This window comes from Alnus glutinosa, chromosome 3 (assembly GCF_958979055.1).
Source record: "Alnus glutinosa chromosome 3, dhAlnGlut1.1, whole genome shotgun sequence".
Taxonomy (NCBI): Eukaryota; Viridiplantae; Streptophyta; class Magnoliopsida; order Fagales; family Betulaceae; genus Alnus; species Alnus glutinosa.
Window position 1 is genome coordinate 30,784,999 of NC_084888.1, and position 20,961 is coordinate 30,805,959.

Here is a 20,961-nt window from a genome sequence, read left to right on the forward strand (position 1 = left end):
TGCTAGACAGTTTTATCAAATACAAATGAAAATTGAAACTCATAATAGAAAACTTGTGCGAATTGTAGTTGCTAATAGTTTGGTTGGATCAAGTTAGTTGCACGCTTGGATGGTAGCATATTCTTTGTACAGGTTATTAGGACTATTAAAATGAACATATACAACTAGATATGCTATTATGGTGATAATTCATACATGCATGCTTTTAAAATTTTGTTGTTCATGGCAATATGGTTTACTCTAAACATCGTAGCTTTTCATGATCCAAGATGTATTATAATGAAGAAACATTTTATAGAAGTACAACTTTATGTACCTATAGGTTGGTTGAGACAAACATCATGAACATCAATGTGCTATATATTTTCCAATATGCTTTGGTTTGAAGTAACAACATATCTGTTATCTAAATTAACTCTCTTTCACTTTCTTATGGTATGTCATATCTACTCACTTTCTTTCGCTCTCTTTCACTTTCTTTTGATATTAAATCTCTAATATCTATTCTATAATATATAATCAAGCATGTCATATCTCTAATATCTATCCTATGTCATAATACACCGGGAATCAAGCATGTGTGTTGCACATGCCATCCCAACTAGTGTCATTCTACATGGGTTGACACTTTTTTAGTTTCTATCTTCTTCTCTTTATTTAAGATTTCTCTCCTTTTTATTTATTTCTCCCTCCAACAAAGAACACACATTTCTTTCTTTGAAAAATATAAGGAAAAAATACAGATGGTCCTCTCAAATTATCACTCTATTGTCAATGTGCCTTTCAAACTACTGATTTTGTCAATGTCTCCCTTAAAATTAACAAAAATATAAAAATAAGACAAATTTATCCTTATAATTTTGAAGAAAAAAAATGAAAATCCAAGTGGTGGTTCATTGAAAATCATATAAAACAAAATCTTCAAAAAAAAAAAAAAAAGATTTCAAAAACAACTTTTAGTCTTTTTTTTTTTTTTTTTTTTTAATTTTATTATTTAAAATAATTTTTTAGTTTATTTTTTATATAATTTTAAGAATTTTTATAATTTTATGAATGGTATTTTTGTCATTGTATGGCACGTTGACAATTGAGTGATAGTTTAAGAGGGTATGTGTATTTTTCTTAAAATATAACTGTTTTAAAAAATGATTGTTAAAAAAATGACCGTTAGGAAAAAATACCGTCTAACAAATATGATATTTAGAAAAGAAATTATAAAAAAATAAAAAATAAAAATATTTAAATGATATAATGAAATAGTAGATAATATGATTTATGGTGCATTTTAAGGGTCTATTTGGATTTTTGATTTCAAAAAGTGCAATTTTAAAATAGTAATTTTAAAAAAACTCAGTTAAGTGTTTGGGAAATGATCCATACACTCATTTCTCACAACAGCCCCACAACAAGTTGATGTGGCTGGTAATATTTTATTATTTTTTTACAAAAAGAAAATAAAAGAAAACAAAAAAAATAATAAAATATTACCAGCCACGTCGGTTTGTTGTGGGGCTGTTGTGAGAAATGAGTGTAGGGATCATTTCTCTTAAAATTATGCATTTAAAAAAAAAACACCTCATTGTCACGATTTGAAAAAATAGTTTTATAGGTTTTTAAATTGCAAATTTTTTAAAACGTAATTTTTAAATAATTCATTTTTTACAATTTAATTTAAAATCATTTTTCTTTTTTGTTTATAAAAACACAATTACAAACGCACCTAAAAATTATTCGTTAAAACAAATAAAGAGTTTTTTTTTTTTTATTAACTATTTAAGATAGATTATCAGCCATTCATTACTGACCCGAACTAGGACTTTTATCTTTGGATTTTTGGATGTTACGTTTACACCAATGACCAATGTGTATCGTTGGATGCTCCTAGCAGCCACGTGTAGGTCGAAACTCTGAAACTCCTACCATGCCAAATCTTAGTCCGCACCGCACCGAACAATCACTCCACGACCACCGTCACTCTACGCATTACCCCATTCCCGAGCCTCCGTCGTCGTCCGCCCATCCATGTGGGCTTCTCTGACCACCATCAGCAGCATTCGATTTCTGTGCTACTGCCGTATTTTCCTTCCACTTGTCCCCGCAACTCCTTTTTCTCTACTCACCAGGAAGAGCCCTCGTGCCCTAGGTTTCTTGGAGACGACAAACGCCACCAGACCTTCTTTCGCTTCTTTTGCTCGTTCAGGGAAAAGGTGATTCTCTCTCTTCATCTCCGTCTTGTTAGGTTTCCGAGAAAACTGAGAAAAGAGAAGGAAAATGATTTTTTTTTTCTCCCTGCTTTTTCTTGACAACCAAACAGATATTTTTCGGTGTTTTTATGTGTAAAAATTGAAATTCAATATGCTAACGATATTCTTGTTATGTTAAAAAAAAAATAAAAAAAATGGGCAGTGGTGGTAGAGGAAAGGATATGGAGATGAGAACTGATAGAGAGAGATCAAGAGGGCGTGGCGGCGGCGGCGGCAGCGGCTCTAGCAAAGATAAGATCGATGCTCTTGGTAGGCTATTGTAAGCACTACTACTACATTCACTTCCTGTAATGCTCGGATTCTCACAGTGCCATGTTTGTGTACTCAATTGAATTTACGAGTTTTCTCTCTGGAATGTGTATAGGACGCGTATTCTGCGCCATATGGCTTCTGAGTTGAATTTGAGTATGCGGAGTGATGGGTTCGTGAAGGTTCAGGATCTGTTAAACCTGAATATGAAGACTTTCGCAAATATTCCGTTAAGATCACACACTGTTGATGATGTTAGGGAGGTCCGTTCTTCGATATTGTTCTCATCTTTCTCATTTTTGCTTGTCCGTTCTGTTAAGCTTTTTCCTTCACTCTTGGCCCTGGAGTAAAATGATATTGGATAACAAACTCCTTTCATCACCTGTTCAAAAGGCTAATTTCTTTCTATAAATGTTATCGGAGATTACCAGTGAGCAGCTCTGTCTGTAATGGTGAAATTGGGTTTGCAATTTTCTAGGAGCAAGACTTTAAGTGCTTTGAGGTTACAAAACTTTCTCCTTGAAAGAATTATGCGGGATATTTCTGTTGAAGGATAATTATTGGAACATATGTCATCTACGTGTTGGGTTGGTCCTTGGAATCAATGTCGAAGAGTTTGAGGTTAAGGCAATTGTGGGTGCTATGAACTAATCCCAGTTGATGAAGTATGGAGTTTCTGAGTAATGGTATGGTGAATCATGGAAAAATTACTGATGCAGGCTTCAAGAGGCCTATATTTCCTTATCGTCTAGGTTTCATGAATCTTTCATAGATACTGCCTGAACATGATGGCTACATGGATACACTAAGGGTAGCTCAATCGGCCGGATACCACGTCTTATGAAGTGGAGGTTATTGGTTCGAATCTCCTATTGGGTCAAAAAACAAACTTATCAAAAAAAAAAAAAAAATGGTTTACTTAAGACCGGTATCTAATCACCAAACATGATTCCCATTTCTGGCCATATTAACACCCTAATTTAAGATGTGACATATTTGTGACATGCCCAGTTTATTGAGCTAAAGATTTTTATGCATATGTTATAATATTTCCTGTGCAATGCGTTAGCGTTCTACATTCTAACATTTTTTACACCTGAGTTGTTAGTACTGGATATTCTTCAAAACTACTGTATTTCTCATAAGTTTTTCAAGAGACTTCTAATTTATTTAGTTCTCTTTTCAGGCTGTCAGAAGGGATAATAAGCAGCGTTTCAGCCTCTTGGAAGAAAATGGGGAACTTCTGATACGTGCAAACCAAGGCCACACAATAACGGTGAAATATCATTCTTTATTTCAGCCAGGATGTATTCATGCCTTTTGACATTCTTTTCACAATTTGTTTATGACATACACTGTTGGCTATTGAACTCGAGTTTCAACTATCAATATATGGATTTTTTACAGACGGTTGAATCTGAAAGCTTATTGAAACCGATCCTTTCAGCTGAAGAATTTCCAGGTAAATCTATGTTTGTATTCTTAAAACAGAAGTTATGACTTAACTGTCTCATATCATATTCTGCTTTTTTTCTTTTTTGATTCACTGCTTTTCTTTCCTGGTGATATGCAGTGTGCGTGCATGGAACCTATAGGAAAAATTTGGAATCAATTTTGGAGTCTGGTCTGAAACGCATGAAAAGATTGCATGTTCACTTTTCATGCGGCTTGCCAACAGATGGGGAAGTAATAAGTGGTAATATGTCAATTTTTTGATGTCTAGGAATTTATGGTGCATGACATTGTCCCCTCTCTCTCTCTCTCTCTCAACCCAACCCCACAAATGTGGCTTCTAGCATCTAGCACTTCTTAATATCTTATGCTTTCCAAGGCCTGCTTCCTCTGGGTCAGATAAAATTTTGGCCCTGAGCACAGGTCAGAGTGAAGGATAAGAACTTGATCAACTCATACATGAAAGATATTCTAATTTTGACTTATGAATATGGCCAATGTGAAAGCACTTGGGATTGAAAATTTTCATTTGTATGTTATACAACAAATTGGTTAGTGACTCAGTCAACTAGAGGCTCAAGTATTCATTAGAGACTTGCGAAGTTACCTATATGCTTTATCAAATTGAATTTGTGCATCTCTTAAAATCTTATGCTTTATCAAATTCATTAGAGACTTGCGAAGTTGCCGGCCCTTTGAGGTGCCAGTCTTGGGGCATTCAATCTCAAATTCGAGTTTGCTCTCATAACCATCATCCCATTATGGCTGCCATGGAGCGAGCCTTAGGCATCTTTAATGACATTAATATGTACTTAATTTATGAATTTCCCTTGCAACAGTAGTCTGTGGGAGTCTTGCGCATGTATTTACCCCCATGTTTTAACATGCTATTCTCTTGGGACCCGTTGGCTTTAGTGCGTTGTTAGGATGCTTTAATTTTGAACAGAAACTGAGAGCAACTCTTTTAGGGGGTGCTTCACGATCCTCAAAATATCCAAACAACCGATCATTCATCTGAATCCAGTAAAAACACATAGTTTGGCTGACTTCTGACAGTTTACTTGATTTGTCATTTTTCCAGGTATGAGACGGGATGTCAATGTTTTGATCTTCCTAGATGTCAGAAAGGCTTTGGAAGGTAAGTTTGATGAACTTTTTGTCCTTTTAAGTTCAAAGTGCTCTGAACCAAGATTGTTCATCATCTACCAATTACATTTTGTTTTTTGCCCCTAAACATTGCAAGAATACAAAGTGCCTCTTGTTCTAATTTGTTTCTTTACAATTTCCATTACAGATGGAATGAAGCTTTACATTTCAGACAACAAGGTCATCTTAACTGAAGGTTTTGATGGTGCCGTGCCGGCCAAGTACTTTGTAAAGATAGAATCCTGGCCGGACAGGAAACCCATAGTTTTTTGAACCTTTATCAGATGATGGGGGAGTCTTTTTCCCTCGGCTGTTTTGTGCCATGTCCGTCCCAATGAGATATACTGCTGTTCTTTTTGGTCAAATATTTTCACCAAGCCTACATGTAATTGCCTTTTCTGTTCTGAGTTTATTCATTCCCTTAATACTAAAAATCATGATCTGTCAGAAGGATGAGTGCTGTTTTTGATTGATCCTTTTTGTTGCTTATCGATTCCATTATTGATCCACACATTTTAAATTGCTTGGGGTTATATTGATGTGATAAGAAACATATATGAAGGATAGGAGGTTCTTGATGTAAGGAAGTTATTTGAGCAGGTCTTCACTAATTTGGAGTATGGTTTCAGGATTTGGATTTTTTTTATTTTTTTCTAACATGTAAGAATTTATTGAAAATTCAATAAAAAACGATACACAAGCAACTCTTTAAAAAAAAAAAGGGAGGGGGTTAAATACCTTTTTGTCTAATTTGGTTTAACAATTTTATTTATTTTTGCTTATGTTTCATTTTATATCGTAGATGATACTTACTTTATGGCTAAAAATAAATATGGCATTTCTATCAAAATTTCATTCATAAATTACCTTTGAAAAAGTAACACATGGTAATTTTTTATTGGTCGCACTAAATACCAAAATATAAGAAAAATATACGTCGAAACACGTGGGGCATAAAACTTGGTTTAATGATCTTTGCCACATTAGCTGATCCTTCCCTGGCCCCGGATAAAATTATTTGGAGTGGCACTTCTAATGGTATGTTCTCTGTGAGAAGTGCTTATCATTTGGGGTTGGACTTATTGAGAAAACAAAATGGGGAATGTTCTTTTAGGGTGAGTAGTGCGATTTTTGGAAAAAAAAAAAAAAAACCTTTGGGCTATTAAAGTTCCTAACTCCTCAAAAAAATTTCTCTTGCGAGCTTGCCAAAATTTGCTTCCTACTAAACAAAATTTATTGAAGAAATGTGTGGTGAAGGATGATTTATGCCCTTGTTGTAAAATTCAAGAGGAGTCCATTCTTCATGCTTTATGAAGTTGTCCCAATGCTCGAGATGTTTGGGGAAGTGGCTCTATGGTTTTTCAGAAATGTCCTTCTTTTTCAGGTATAGTTGAGCTTCTTTCTTTCTTGTTTAATAGATTGGATGATGATTTTTTGAGTTTAATAGTGGCTGTTTTTCGTAGTATTTAGATGAGAAGGAATAAGCTGGTTTTTGAGGACCAATTTTCTTCCCCTTTGACTGTCTTCAAGGATGCTTCTCGGCACCATGAGGAGTATCGGTCAGCTCTTATGAAGGATGAAATGAAATATTAAAGCAGTTACATTCCAGCACCCATAATAGTAGTAAATCTTAGAAATGCCCAGATTTGGGGTGTGTAAAAGTGAATTGGGATGCCTCTTTAAATTCTAGAAATGGAGTTGTTGGTTTGGGTTGTGTAATTAGAAATGATGATGGAGTGATTGTGGGTGTTAAATGTTGTGCTTGTATGGTTGAAGCAGATCCTCTTTTGGCAGAAATTATGGCTGCCTATACATCTTTAAATTTTTACAAAGAAATGGGTTTTTCTAAGATTATATATGAATGTGATTCCCTACAGGTGGTTAAAGCAATTTGTGATCCAGGATCCCATTATGTTTGAATTGGGCACTTTGTATATGCTATTAGAAAAGATGCTTCTGAGTTTATTTTTTGCTCTTGGTTTCATTGTTGTAGGGAAGCAAATACTGTTGCCCACCAATTAGCTAGAGAGGATTCTTTTAAATGCTTGTCTTATAGTTGGATTGAGGAGATGCCTCTTTTTATTTCTGATGTTTCTTTTAGAGACTTTTTGGTCTCTAGATTGTAATTTGGTCATCTCTCTTTTAATGAGAAGAGTTTCGGTTTTCAAAAAAAAAAAAAAACAAAAAAACTTGGTTTAGAAATAAATGAATAACTAATAATAATAATTAAAAAAAAAAAAAAGGAACTTGGTTTAAAGGCTCATCTCTCCTTTGCCAGGCCCATTACAATGGATGGGTTGGGGCCCAATAAAAATAGTAGTCCGTTGCTAATCAGAAGAGCTAAAACGACGGTTCACAAAAAGAAAAAGAGTAGTAAAAATGTAAAATAATGAAAATCGGTGTTTTCCCGGGGAGCTCGTCTATACGTGAGACGAGGGTCTGGTTCTCTTAGTTGCTGCATCAGGATTCGAAAATTGCTTCTCTTTCTCTTTGGGTATGTGGTTTTTCTCTCTCACTCAGTCACTCTTTTCTCTGAATCTGTCGATCACCTCTAATTGTTGCTTCACATTTCCTGTAATTATAGCAATTCAACTTCGCAATTGTTTTTTCTGCATTGAAAGTGAACTTTAGTTCTGTAATTATGCTCTGTAATATGTCCCCTTCAAATCATAGAAAAAGTAAAAAAAAGGCACACACAAAAGTTAATTCTCAAGTATATGCTAAAGAAAAGTTCACTTGAATATCACAATCCCAAGTTCCCAACGCGCGTGTATCTGTAGCAACATGCTACAATCTTGTTGAAATATGCTATGTTGCACTCATTTTCGATGGCTAAGAAATCATGGAGGAGTTGATTGTTGGTTTTATTAGCTGAGACTATTCGTAAGCTTGATCCGATGCCTCATGTGAGTCTTTTGTTTGATTGAGTACAGGTTTTTTTATCATTTGATTTGGAACCAAAAATTGCTTCTGGGTTAATGTAGAATTCATTTCTATGGATGCAGTGGTGGGTTGGTAATTTTTTTTTTCTTTTGTGAGGGGAGGGTAATAGAAGGGTTGCTTATAAACCTACAAGAACTCCCATTATAAGTTGGCAGTGATTTTCACTTTTGCAACCTATCAATCGTCTCATCTGAGAAATCGTTGCACTTGACCTTTGATGTATAATTTGTTGATTTCTAAAATTAGGTGGTTATTATAAATGAGATTATTAATGTAAAAAATGTTTAATAGTTTCTCCATTAATTGTGCAGTCCTAATAAAGCACAAGGTCATTTTTGCGGAAAATAAAGACCTTGTATTATAGATCTTTGGGTTTTCTTCTTGCCTGTGCAGTGATCTCTAAGACAGCAGGTCTCTAGAGAGGTTTCTTAGCCATGAGAATATTCAGTGGCTGGCGTCGTTTTCTCTTCTGTCTTCCTCTCATTTTCTTCCTTCCTCATTTGTTCTCTGGTGATTGTTACTCTCTCTATTTCTACTTCATTAATAGTTTTTCTTTTCAGTTTATATGTTAGCTGAGGCATAAGAGTGAACCTTTTTGTTGCAAATTTCAGTTATGGAATTGCATCAGAACTCGAATGTAGAATATCCACAGAAGAAACATAGCAAGAAATTTGATCATCTTGTGCTTGGGCCTGCTGCTGGACAAGGCTTGCCCAACCGTTTGCAATGTGAAGGTTCTTGCAGTCTCTGTCTTTATAATATAGTGGTTTGTAATACATTTTGTTGATCTAAGAAATTAAATAACTGTGAGTATGGGTTTTTTCTTTGCATTTTGAACTATAATTTTTTACATGTTACACCTAATTAGTTGTTCAATCAGCTAGTTAGTGATAGTCCTTCTCATTAAGACATGGTCTTCATACTACAGGACTCTCTTGAGATCTTAGGAAACATGTTATTCTTGGACTTTGATTTGGTTGGCTGCTGATTTAGCTGAGATTTACTCAATGGCTGTTCAGACTTACTTCAATATTAATATCCTTGACAGGGAATTATGACTTACAACTTCTTTTAGAGTTCTCTGTTCTTTATATAGGAAAAAAGTAATGTAATGTATAGTTGGCATCTATTTCCTTGTAAATATTGTAGTATTGCTTTTGCTGTGGTCAAATGATATTTTGATTTTTGCAATTAATGTTGCTTTCAATTCCTATATGTAGGTTATTGCCTTTGTGTTGTAGTGCCTTATGTGTGTTTCATGTCTGATGTATATTGCAGGTATCAAAGCTGTCAACAAGTCAATCTTCTCCCACATATCCAGAGGCGGAGAAAATATTGCTTTTGTCACTGTTTTTGCCATTTATAATTCTTCCCTGAACATACATGTAGATGATAAATCAGACTTGGTTATTGTTGGGAATACTTCATATAGTAAGGTGGAGAGATCAATGGCCATACTGAATGTCTTCATTGACTTCATTCAGGTAATTTCTTAGTAAAGCCCTAGCAATATCATTTGACAAGTACATATTTACAACACTTCCCAGAAACTTTGCTAAATTTTGTTGAATCTATACTATTTAAATTACTCTATAATATCCTTTAACAGGCTCATAATAGAAGATTGAGGTTTTACTGACATTTTTTTCTTTTTTCTTTTTCTTTTCTTTTTCTTCTTGTACGACTCCATAAAAGGATCGAAAAGATCTGGTTAAATATTTTCCAATTATCCACTCTACCATGGATGAAATTCAGGTTTTAGTGGATACATGGTTACAAAATCTAGGGTTTTTTCTTTTTTCTTTTTTGCTTAGAGTAGTAGGTTAAAGCTTGTATGTCTTCCCCCACCCCGCGCCTCCTTTTTTCCCAGATTATAGAACAATCCTTCTAAGGAAAAATGAATGTCTAATATCAATGGATTTTACCGGAAAGCAAATTTGGTCTATTGTGTCTGAATCCAAAATGCTTATGTATATGTTATGTTTTCAGGTGACAATGCCTCAAAGCAACATTATAATTCTTACGGACCCAGCATCTGACCTTCAAATGCATAGAAATAGGGTCACCTTCCTTCCAATTCAAGGTGAATATTCACGAGACAGGTTGATGCTTCAAAGAATCAGGTCTTACATTGTAAGAGCACATTGCATTTACACTAGGTTGAACATTTCTGTTGTTTTTTTTTGTTTTGAAGAGGAACATTTCTGTTGTTGGTCAATAGCTATGCTTCTTGAGCAATATTCATTTGTTTGAAGATCCTGAACTTTCTATTGTTTCCCTGTGATTGACTGATCTATATGTTCTAAATTTAAGTATCAATATTTATGATTATTTCACGATTCCATTGAGCAAGTTGCAACTCATAACTTTTTCCTTCTCCATTTTCAAAAGGCCAGGGAGTGCTCCAAGTCCCTGTCTATATCGTACTCATTATTTATCTGTGGGGCTGTCACTGTTTTTATTAGCAACAAGACCTCATTAAAGACATCTTTTTTATATATATATATAAAACAATTTTAAAGCACAAGAAATTACCGTTGTCTTCCCATCCTGTACACGATATTGTAATTTGATATGTTCTATCATTTTTCCCCCCCCTGTAATTCAGGCTTTTCTAGAAGCAAGGCTTGAGGAGCTTTCTCATAAGAAGGGGCATATCACTCATTACATCTTCACCGACTCAGATGTAGCAATGGTTAATGATCTAGGACAGATATTTCGGGATTATCCAAATTTTCATATGGCTCTCACCTTCCGGAACAACAAAGCTCAACCTTTGAATTCAGGATTTATAGCAGTGAGGGGTACACCTGATGGGATTTTAAGGTGCATTAATTGCATTATATTTTCTTTATTTTAATTTTTGTATGCTCAGTTTGGTTGCAACTAGAGGAAGAAATGTATAAAGGAAGCTTAAATCTGGACCTTGTAAAACCATATCAGTCGGTTGCATAGATCATGTTCCACCACAACGATCATTTTGATTATTCAAAAAAAAATGTTTTGGTAAGTAAGGGTCATATTGCTGAGAAGAAAAAAGGAAGAAAATGTGGTGAAGGCATAGTAGAGAGGGTTCAATGAAATTTTCTGTTGAGTGGACAAATCTCTACCCCTTTACTGAAAGTTTCCTCTTTTTCTTTTATTTCCTGTCATTCTTTTTTTGTTGTGTTCCTCACATTTTCTTGGCAACACAAAAGGAAATTAAGATGTGAAGTTGGATGCAGGGCAAAGGTTTTTTTACAAGAAGTATTGAAAGTTTACAGTTCAAAGTACATTAGTGCTTCCCGAATGCTTGGAGATCAGTTAGCTCTTGCATGGGTTGTAAAGTCGGACCCTTCCTTTGACACAAGGAAATTTACCAAACCGCAAGCTTTTCTAGAAGAAATTGGAGGTGCCTCAGTACTATTTTTACCTTGTGCTATATACAATTGGACGCCACCCGAAGGTGCAGGTCAATTTCATGGCATGCCCTTAGATGTTAAGGTGTGCAATATGAACATAACTTCTTATGATCTTGATTACCAGCTGAATATAGGAGTGTAGTTTAATTTGGGTCTTGCAAAAGGAGAAGGGAACAAAACAAAAAACAACAAACAAAAAAAGCAAAGAGATCCTGAAGCTGTTAAACACGATTTTATCTCTCATGTCTAACTTTATGTCCTGGATACAGGTTGTCCATTTCAAGGGATCAAGGAAACGCCTAATGCTAGAGTCTTGGAACTTCTTCAATTCCTCTGGTAACATGTCAGATATGTTATGCCTCATCTTATATAGTGGGAGAACGAAGTATGATTTTTGAGTTACTCCATACGATTTTATTGGTGGAAGAACCGATTTTACTCAATTTACGGAATGAGCTGGTGCCATCTCTGCCAACTAGCCTTTCCATCCTTGGTATTAGATTCAGTTTTGCAGGCAGCACATGGAATTTTAAAGATATGAGAACTCAGAATTATGGATACCAATTTCCTGTAACCAACGTAGGAAACTACAGTTTGACTACCTTCAATTCTTCTCTTGCAATACTCCTTTTACATCTTTCTTTCAACTTTTTTGAGTGAGAGGAAATTAGTTTTTGCTAAGGGAGTGTGAACATGATACTGATTCAAGGTAATACTATCGCATGTTGCCTTGTCAAAGTAGCTCTACTTTGAAATGTGGTCTAACCAAGTAGCATTACGCACTTGAAGGCATATCTTTTGGGACCATAATAAGTTATCTGTGGTCGAAAAAGTTCGCTAATATGTATATGCCATAACTAGCTTCTGCTGTGAACCTAGGTTTCACCAAACAAGTGATTCCTCACCAAACTGTACTGCCACTCCTTTTTTGTAAAGGTTACTATAGAAGAGCAAAAATAGGGGTAGGGTATACAAAAAGGCTAGCGATTTCTATGTGATAATCCACCTCAAAGAGGGCCTCTACTGATAAAAGTTCAGGAGTTGGTATTAAAAGAAAAACGTTTGGTGGGCTTCTCTGGTACTGATATCCTGTGGTATTTGAAAAGGCAAATTTGATATGTGCTTTGCTTGGTGAATGAGAAAACTGAGGGCTAGGTTTAATGTCCAAAACCCCGGGAACAATTGGCTGATGCTGCTGTCCACGGTATTAAAAGGTGGAAGAATCAAAGAATAGATCATGTTGTCGAAATACCACATAACAAGTAATTCCTCTAATGAAAAATCAACACTTTAATTAGCTGATTTTTACTAAATACGATTACTCATACTGTTGACGAAAATGATGCTTGAACAGATCTTTCTATGACATTGCTAAATCATCTATACCTGTAAACCACTAATTGTTCTTTTGCGCTTAATGGAAACAAACAGCTCCCATGCACAATCAACAAAGATAAATTTTAGACTGATTTGTGGGGCTCTTCCCAAAGGAAGAAACCCTCCAAAAATAGGCGTATGCCGCTATTTGCGGCGCGCACACGGTATTCTTTAGTAAAAGGCGAAAGAATAGTTCGCTTTGTGCTCACCGCGCGGCTGCGTGATTTGTAAGAGGAACTAGCTTGCCTTTTTATATAGGTTGTATTGTGGGGTTCTATTGCTTCTTTCCAGTGTGGGACTTGTAATGAAAAGAGAGAGCACGTGAGTTGATTCAATTATACACGGAATAACTTGAGTGAAGCCCACGAGACCGAAACCAAGACCAAGACCAAGCCCAAAAACACGAAAGAGATCGAGGGCTCATAATCTCATATCATTTTCTTCTTTTTTATATTTTGTTTGAATAATAAGAGTGATTTGAAATAGTTGAAGATGGCCACCAGTAACTCTACAAGTTCTTCATTTATTATTTTTGTGTCCTTTCAAAAATGAGGTGGTCTTTTAAAATTACTATTGGATCAAAATTTAATAGTGACCAATCACAAACTCAATAGTGATTTTAAAAGCCACTTCATTTTTAAAATGACACAAAAAAAACTTTTAGCATTACTCAAATTCTAGAGTTGATACCCAACGAACTCTATAGGAAATTACTTTCATTTTCATTGATGTACGACTAATATTGGAAGCCCCTCTTTCTTTCTTTTCTTTTCCTTTTTGTTTTTGTTTTTGTTTTTTTTGTTTTTTTGTCTATCTAATAATAATGTTGCTTTTTAAAATCACCATTGAAGTTGTGATTGATCATTATTAAATTTTGATCAAATAGTGATTTTAAAAGTCACATCATTATTAGATGAACATGAATATGACGTATAGAATTACTCGTCTTTTAAGTATATGAGAAGTAAGTAATTCTATAAGCCTCTCTTGTATCCCTTTAATAATAATGTGGCTTTAAAAATTACCATTAAACCTGTAATTGATCATTATTGAATTTTGATCAAATAATGACTTTAAAAGCCATATTATTGTTAAAGGAACACAAGAGGAACATGAATATGACATCTAAAATTACTCCTTAAAAGATACATGTCATTTTTAAAAGTAAGTTTGTAAAAAATTTATGTCTAATTTTTAATGACAAATGTTTGAAAATGGGTAATGATTATCATCTATCAAGTTCAAATCATGACTATTGCTTATATATATAGAAGATGACGCACTTATCATAGCTTTGTTGTCATTTTTGAATGAGTAATGCTATACATCACTTTTTATTTTTTTAAGTGTACGTGACATGGTCTCCTATTATTTAACGCATGGAGATTGGTTTTTTTATGATCCGTTTGAATTTGTGATTTAAAAAAGTGATTTAAAAACGAAATTTATAAAAATGTAGCTAAGCGTTTAGCAATATTGCAGCTTGGCCTTTAAAAATTAAAATTGTAGTTTAGGTTTTAAAATTGTGAGTTTTCAAAAAGAATCTCATTGCCTGGATTTGAAAAAACAGATTTTATGTATTTTTAAATCACAATTTTTTAAAAATATAATTCCAAGTTATTTATTTTCTGCAATTTAATTTAAAATTATATCTTTTATTTATAAAATCGCAACATCAAATATATAATTATTTTTCAACACTCCTCGGTGTGGGTTAGGCTCAGCAAATTGCTCTAAGGCCATCTCTAGCAGTTGGAGTTAAAATAGCTACTCAAAAAGTACAAATCTCTACTTTAACCACTGGCTATCTTAAAAACACTCAAACAATAATCTCTATTCCACTTTTCATTTTCTTTAAATATTGTTTTTTAATCTTTTTCTTTATTTTTTATTTTTTTCCACTTCTCCCTCTCACTCTCCCCTCTCCCCCAACCCCAACCCATCTCCGGCAGTGACGATGCAGAGATCAGATCCAACAGTGACAACGTAGTCGATGGAGGCGTGGATTTTGGTGTGGGGGATGAAGGCAACAACGTGCTTACCGGGCCTTCCTTAAATCCTTCAACTTCTATCTCCACTTGCCCACCCACACCCAAGACCCAGAACCGGTGCGATTGATGGTGGCTTCTCGAGCAGCAAGAGTTGCTTCTTCTAGGCGACGAGAATGGCCCAGCGTACGTGGAGGTCGGTGGGCAGGGGCACGTAGACGGCGTCGACATCTAAATCATCAAGGACGGCCTCGTTCGGCGCCGGAGCTTTGGGAGGATCGGTCGGATCTCGGCGTCGGCGCAGAGAGAGGAGACTGGTGCCTATTCAAAGGAGCAGCGTCGGCGTCGGACCTCGTCTTCTCTGGTGGGCGAGAGAGGAGTGAGAGAAAGAGGGAAAAAAAATAAAAAAATAAAAAAAATAAATAAATAATAGTAGATATGTGAACAGTGAATAGCCACTAGTGGCTATTTACTGTTCATGAAGTTAGCAAAAAAGTTAGAATAGCTACTCTGCTGGAGGAAGAAAAAGATAAAAAAAAAATAGCCAAATTTAACTTATCGGTTAAAGTAGCTCTCCTGCTGGAAAGTTATAATAGCTATTGGAAAAGTCTAACTTTCCACTTTAATTACTGTTTATCTTATATTCTCTCCACCAGATTCACTATTCAACTCTCTACTTGCATTTAAATATTATTTTTCATTATTTTTTTATTATTTTGTTGCCAACACTCAATAAAATAAGAAATATTGAATTTCCACACATTCTTTAAGCTACATTGCACCCAATACATAAAACAATTTCCTTTCACTTTTTTTTTTTTTGTTTTTTTTTTTAGAACAAAAAAAAAAAAAAACAACAATAACAACAACAAAAAACAACAATGCAAAAAGGAAAACAAAGCAACTACAAACATTCAATAAGACTAATAATTCTTCAATTTGACCATGCAATTGCCATAAGTACTCGATAAGGTCGGATTGTAGTTGAGAATGAGTTTGACGATCTCTAATGTTCACATGCCTTTCAATGAACTCCAAAAATCCAGGGGTATGCTCGTGAGAAATTTGTACATAAGGAGTTTCATCGATTTGTTCATAATCAATGTTACTAGCATCGTTAGTATTTCGTTCGTCTTCAACGATCATGTTATGCATTATTATGCACGCTTTCATAATGTAAGTGAGTGTTTCACAGCTCCAACCACGTGCAGGTCCACGAACGATTGCGAATCGTGCTTGAAGCACTCCAAACGCACGTTCCACGTCCTTTCTTGCTGACTCTTGGGCTGCAGCAAATAGTTTTGCCTTTTTTCCTTGTGGGCATGAAATTGTCTTTACAATAGTTGACAACTGTGGATATATACCATCACCAAGATAGTATCCCATTATGTAGTTATGACCATTGATTGTGTAATTGGCTGGAGGAGCACGCCCTTCAGTGATATGAGAAAACACAGAAGACCGTTCTAGAACATTGATGTCATTGTGAGAACCCGGTAACTCAAAAAATGCATGCCATACCCATAGATCTTGTGAAGCCATTGCTTCCAAAATCATTGTTGGTTCATGACAATGGACAGTAAACATACCTTTCCACGCAACTGGACAATTCCTCCATGTCCAGTGCACGCAATCAATGCTACCCAAGATCCCTGGAAAACCACGTGTTTCGCCAACTTCTAACAATCTAGAACATCATTACTGTTTGGAGACCTTAAATATTCATTAGAAAAAATATTAACAACCGCACTAACAAACCTTTGAAGAGATTCTATTGCAGTGGTTTCTCCAATTCACACATACTCATCAACGTAGTCAGTTGGTACTCCATAAGCGAGCATCCTAAATGCGGCAATCACTTTTTGAAGGGAAGACAAACCGATTGTTCCAGCACAATTTCTTCTTTGGACAAAGTACGGATCGTACTCTTCTACCTTAGACAAAATACGACAAAAAAGATGACGATGCATCCGAAACCTCCTGCGAAATATTTTTGGAGGATATATCGGTGAATCAGCAAAATAATCCAAAAAAAAGCCTTTGGTGGCCTTGCAAAGAATCACGATCGATGAACATACGTCCTGGAACAGAACCACCACGACGTGAACTAGATCCTCCCTTTCTTTTGAAATATCTACGTGCCAGAACAATTGCAGAAAGTAGTTCCAACTCATTCTCAGAGTCAGAGTCTTCCAGGAGCATTTTTCTTATAGGATTGATAGACATTGTGTCGTAGATGAAGTGTATTTGTCTATTGAAGTGGTAGCATAAAACTAAAAAAGCTCTTGAATGTTAATAATCCACATGTCTGTGGTGTATTTAAGTGCAGCAAGCTACTGAATGTTAATAAATTCAGTGCAAATTTTAATAAATTCTGCAATTAATGGGCAAATGGGCAGACTTTCCAGAAATCAAACTTGCTGGCCTAACTTTATAGCTAGTGCAGATTTTCTTACAAGTGTAGATTTTCCAGCAAGCAATGTTCAACAGAATTTTCAGCAATTTCAGCAGAATTCACAACCACTCCAGTGCAGATTTTAATAAGTTCACAACCACTCAAGTGCATATTTTAATAAATTCAGCAATCAATGTTACCAAGTGCAGATTTTCCAGAAATCAAGCTTGCTGGCCTAACTCTATAGCTAGTGCAGAATTTTCCTACAAGTGCAGATTTTCCTACAAGTGTATATTTTCCAGCAATTTCAGCAGAATTCACTCACAACCACTCAAGTGCAGATTTTAATAAATTCAGCAATCAATGCTACCAAGTGCAGATTTTCCAGAAATCAAGCTTGCTGGCCTAACTCTATAGCTAGTGCAGAATTTTCCTACAAGTGCAGATTTTCCTACAAGTGTATATTTTCCAGCAATTTCAGCAGAATTCACAACCACTCAAGTGCAAATTTTAATAAATTCAGCAATCAATGTTACCAAGTGCAGATTTTCCAGCAAGTAATGTTCAGTAGAATTTCCATCAATTTCAGCAAACTTTCCAGCAATTTAATATAGCAATTTATAGCAGTATTCTTCAATATATAGCAGAATTTCCAGCAATTTAATGAGATTCAGTATGAGAATTTCAGTACACGAGATCCAGGAACAAAAAAGAACAAAAAGAAACCATCATTTAAAACATAAACAATCCACAATCACCATCAACATAGAAACTTTTATACCAACAAAAACTATTAACCAGAAGTTCTAGCAAACAGTAAGTGAAAAAGCTCCTGATTTCCAGTCATAACTCAAGCATGCTTTACTTCATCCTTCGACTTTCAAGTATTTCCATTTGTCGAATACGAATATATTCTCTTTGGGATTCAGACAAGCCACTTGTATCTGTGAGCATGATTTTGTCCTCATCTACTCGTAACTTAGCTTGCTCAACTCGATTTTCTCTGCCTCAACTCGAATTTTCTCTCCCTCAAATTGAATCCTAGTATCCTCTTGAGCACTCGTTTTTTCCATAAGTTGTAGTTTCCTCCCAGCTGCTATCATTGCTCCACAACAATATCATCATTGTTATCATTGTTTTTTTTTTTTATTCAATCGCTCTTTTGCGGCCTTCCTGCCTTCAGGTCTCTCCAAATCTACAAAGTTACTAGTAGAGACAATATCTTCCCCTAGATTTATCGGACTTTCAGTAAAAGGCGAAGATGCATTTCCGAATAATCTTTTTCTTGTTTTATCATTGTTAGTACTCCATTTTGGACAATTCTTCAATAAATTCCAGCAATGTTCATAAGCAAATGGAACACCAACCAAACTCCGGTATAACTCCTTTGCCCCAGTAATCTGCAAAATTAAGAAATAGAAACATAATTATACCCTTAATAAAAATTGGTGGATTGATGCGTTGACACAATAATCAATATAAATTATACCTTGTCTTGCTGAGTGATCCCACTTTGATGTGCTGACTCAACCTGAGCTAAGCATCCACAAAACTTATTTACGTTCTTATGAATTACTCCCCATCTATTAAATAGAGATGTCTCATTCCGACTAGTATCGAAGGTCTTATGTTCATGGTACTTCTTCCAAATTCTCCACCAATATTTCTTCTTTGATTGGTCATTCCCATTCACCGGATCAACACTAGTATTTATCCATGATTCTACAAGTAAAACATCTTCTTCAATGCTAAAGTTGCCACTTCTGGGTTTCTTAAGATTGGTTGCAATCTCAGATTCTGGTTTATCAATTTCAACACTTAGATATGGAGATCCCATGGATTCATCATAATCTTGATTTAAGAGGTTGATGAAAGATGCGTTTCCTTGCCCTTGAGAATCCATTCAACAAGACCTTCCCAATCAACAAGGTTTTATAGTTAATACATTAAGTAGAGAATGTTAATCCATTCCAGTATGCAATCTAGCATATATTCTACTCGAAGAATGCCAATTCCCAAAAATGAAATTTCTCATTTAGCTCATTTACTACTGTACCCCTCTCTCTTCTTATTGGGTTGGGACAACTTCTATCAAACATTGAAAAACACTTTTCAACCAATATCTAGTTAAACAAGTTTTAAGATATGGCCTCACAGAAAACAATTTTCAATTTTTGTTTTCAAAACACAACACTTTAAACATGTTTGATAATTAATTCGTTTAAAAACTAATTTTAAAAATAAAAAGACAGGAACAATTATCAAATATATGTAGTTTTTTTGAATTTCAGGGTGTCTAGGATCAATAACTTTGTCACTTTTATAACTTTTTTTAATGGATTTGATAGCCCTAGTTTGATGAATTATACAGATTCATGTACCCATTACATCTGCAAATAGAGAAAGGACTGAATCCATTTAATTTTTATTTAAATCATATGTTCAATGTCACTTTTGTTCTTTGTTCTTGTTCATCAGTTCTCTCTTGATCCTTATTTTCAGTATCAATTCAGAGTATTTCTTGTTTCTCGTAAAATCGAATCTAAACGTAGTCGATGTAACAGATTGCCAGATTGGTTCTCAAAACAGAGATTGGGTGCATAAAGTAGAAACACTTATGATGTTCTGCCAAACTTATTCATGGAAAAGGGAAAGACAAGTCAAAGGCTTACAAAATAAGCCATGTTTCATGAAGTTTTGCTAATTCCAATATATACTAAATCAAAATGGGATGCAGAAAGATAACTAAAAAGCTGGACAGAAATTGGCATTCCAAGTTTAGTTCAAATTGAACTTGGGAAGAGATGTTTCAAAGAATATTCAGTAGCTAGACTTTATAACCCAAACAGGAAAAAACATACTACAATACACAATCTGCTATTGCGTACAAAACAGGGAACAGTGAACAAAAATGGCAAACAAAACAAAACAGGGAACAATGCGTTTACCCGCCGCTCAGCTCCGTTGCCTAGTCGTTCAATTCGTCTCGTCTGCTTCGTCGCTCTTTCTCGCTCAGCCCGCCACCCCTCTCGCTCAGCCCGCAGCTCAGCTTCATCGCTCTCTCTCGCTGAGCCCGTCGCTCAGCCCCGTCGCCCAGCTCTCTCGCTCCGTCATCTCTCTCTCGCTCCGCTCTCTCCCTGTGAAGCTCAAGCATTTTCATTGGGGAATGTCTTCTAGATTCTATCTCTATGTTTGATTAGTTTACTCTGATGATGAGAGAGAAATTATTATTTTATTCAGTAACTTATGAACAGTTAATAGTCAGTGTTGGCTATTTACTGTTTACATGTTAAGAAGACCAGCTAGAGTAACTATTCTGCTGGAAGAGAGAAAAAGCAGATAAAAGTTAAATTTAACCATTTTTGTTAAAATGGCAAGTCTGTTGAAGATGGCCTTACTTGGACCAATCTCACACAAAATAGTATGGATGTGCTCTCACATGAAAATGTCCACGTGTAGCGTTATGTTTGCCTATAATAGCACTATGCTTTAAACCAAAGTCCTAACAACAAGGGAGATTGCATAGTATCAGAATTCACATCAATTTTCTTTTGATTTTTCTTAAATTTAGAGAATAAAATTACTTTTTACTTCATTATTTAAATACACTTAACAATAGCTTTCCTTATATTTCATTTTATCAATTAAATATTATTCATTTACAAATATAAATTTATACCTACTCTCATATTTTTCTCAAAATTCTAACACAAACATAATAAATGGTAAAAAGATGAGAGATGAGA

The 20,961-nt window shown here is 35.1% G+C and overlaps 2 protein-coding genes and 1 non-coding gene across 5 annotated transcripts; 2 read left to right on the forward strand and 1 right to left on the reverse strand.

The window, feature by feature from the left end:
- Positions 1 to 1,880: 1,880 nt before the first annotated feature.
- Positions 1,881 to 5,561, forward strand: LOC133862395 (uncharacterized). The gene is made up of 8 exons (XM_062298195.1): positions 1,881 to 2,207; positions 2,407 to 2,523; positions 2,629 to 2,776; positions 3,700 to 3,789; positions 3,921 to 3,975; positions 4,087 to 4,209; positions 5,047 to 5,103; positions 5,260 to 5,561. The coding sequence occupies exons 1-8, from the start codon at positions 2,023 to 2,025 to the stop codon at positions 5,382 to 5,384; spliced, it is 900 nt and encodes a 299-aa protein (XP_062154179.1). The 5' UTR covers positions 1,881 to 2,022; the 3' UTR covers positions 5,385 to 5,561.
- A 1,925-nt stretch (positions 5,562 to 7,486) lies between these two features.
- Positions 7,487 to 12,056, forward strand: LOC133862558 (uncharacterized). 3 transcript variants are annotated; one of them, XM_062298388.1, is made up of 8 exons: positions 7,487 to 7,605; positions 8,366 to 8,564; positions 8,666 to 8,788; positions 9,333 to 9,538; positions 10,044 to 10,187; positions 10,663 to 10,880; positions 11,279 to 11,537; positions 11,725 to 12,056. In XM_062298388.1, the coding sequence occupies exons 2-8, from the start codon at positions 8,489 to 8,491 to the stop codon at positions 11,851 to 11,853; spliced, it is 1,155 nt and encodes a 384-aa protein (XP_062154372.1). In that variant the 5' UTR covers positions 7,487 to 7,605; positions 8,366 to 8,488; the 3' UTR covers positions 11,854 to 12,056. The 3 variants fall into 3 exon arrangements, with proteins under 3 accessions (XP_062154372.1, XP_062154374.1, XP_062154373.1); XM_062298390.1 differs by having other exon boundaries at positions 11,279 to 11,499; XM_062298389.1 differs by having other exon boundaries at positions 8,448 to 8,564.
- Positions 12,057 to 12,932: 876 nt separating this feature from the next.
- LOC133865071 (U5 spliceosomal RNA) lies at positions 12,933 to 13,050 on the reverse strand. The gene has a single exon (XR_009899607.1). It is a non-coding gene; the product is annotated as a U5 spliceosomal RNA (small nuclear RNA).
- Between the last annotated feature and the right edge of the window lie 7,911 nt (positions 13,051 to 20,961).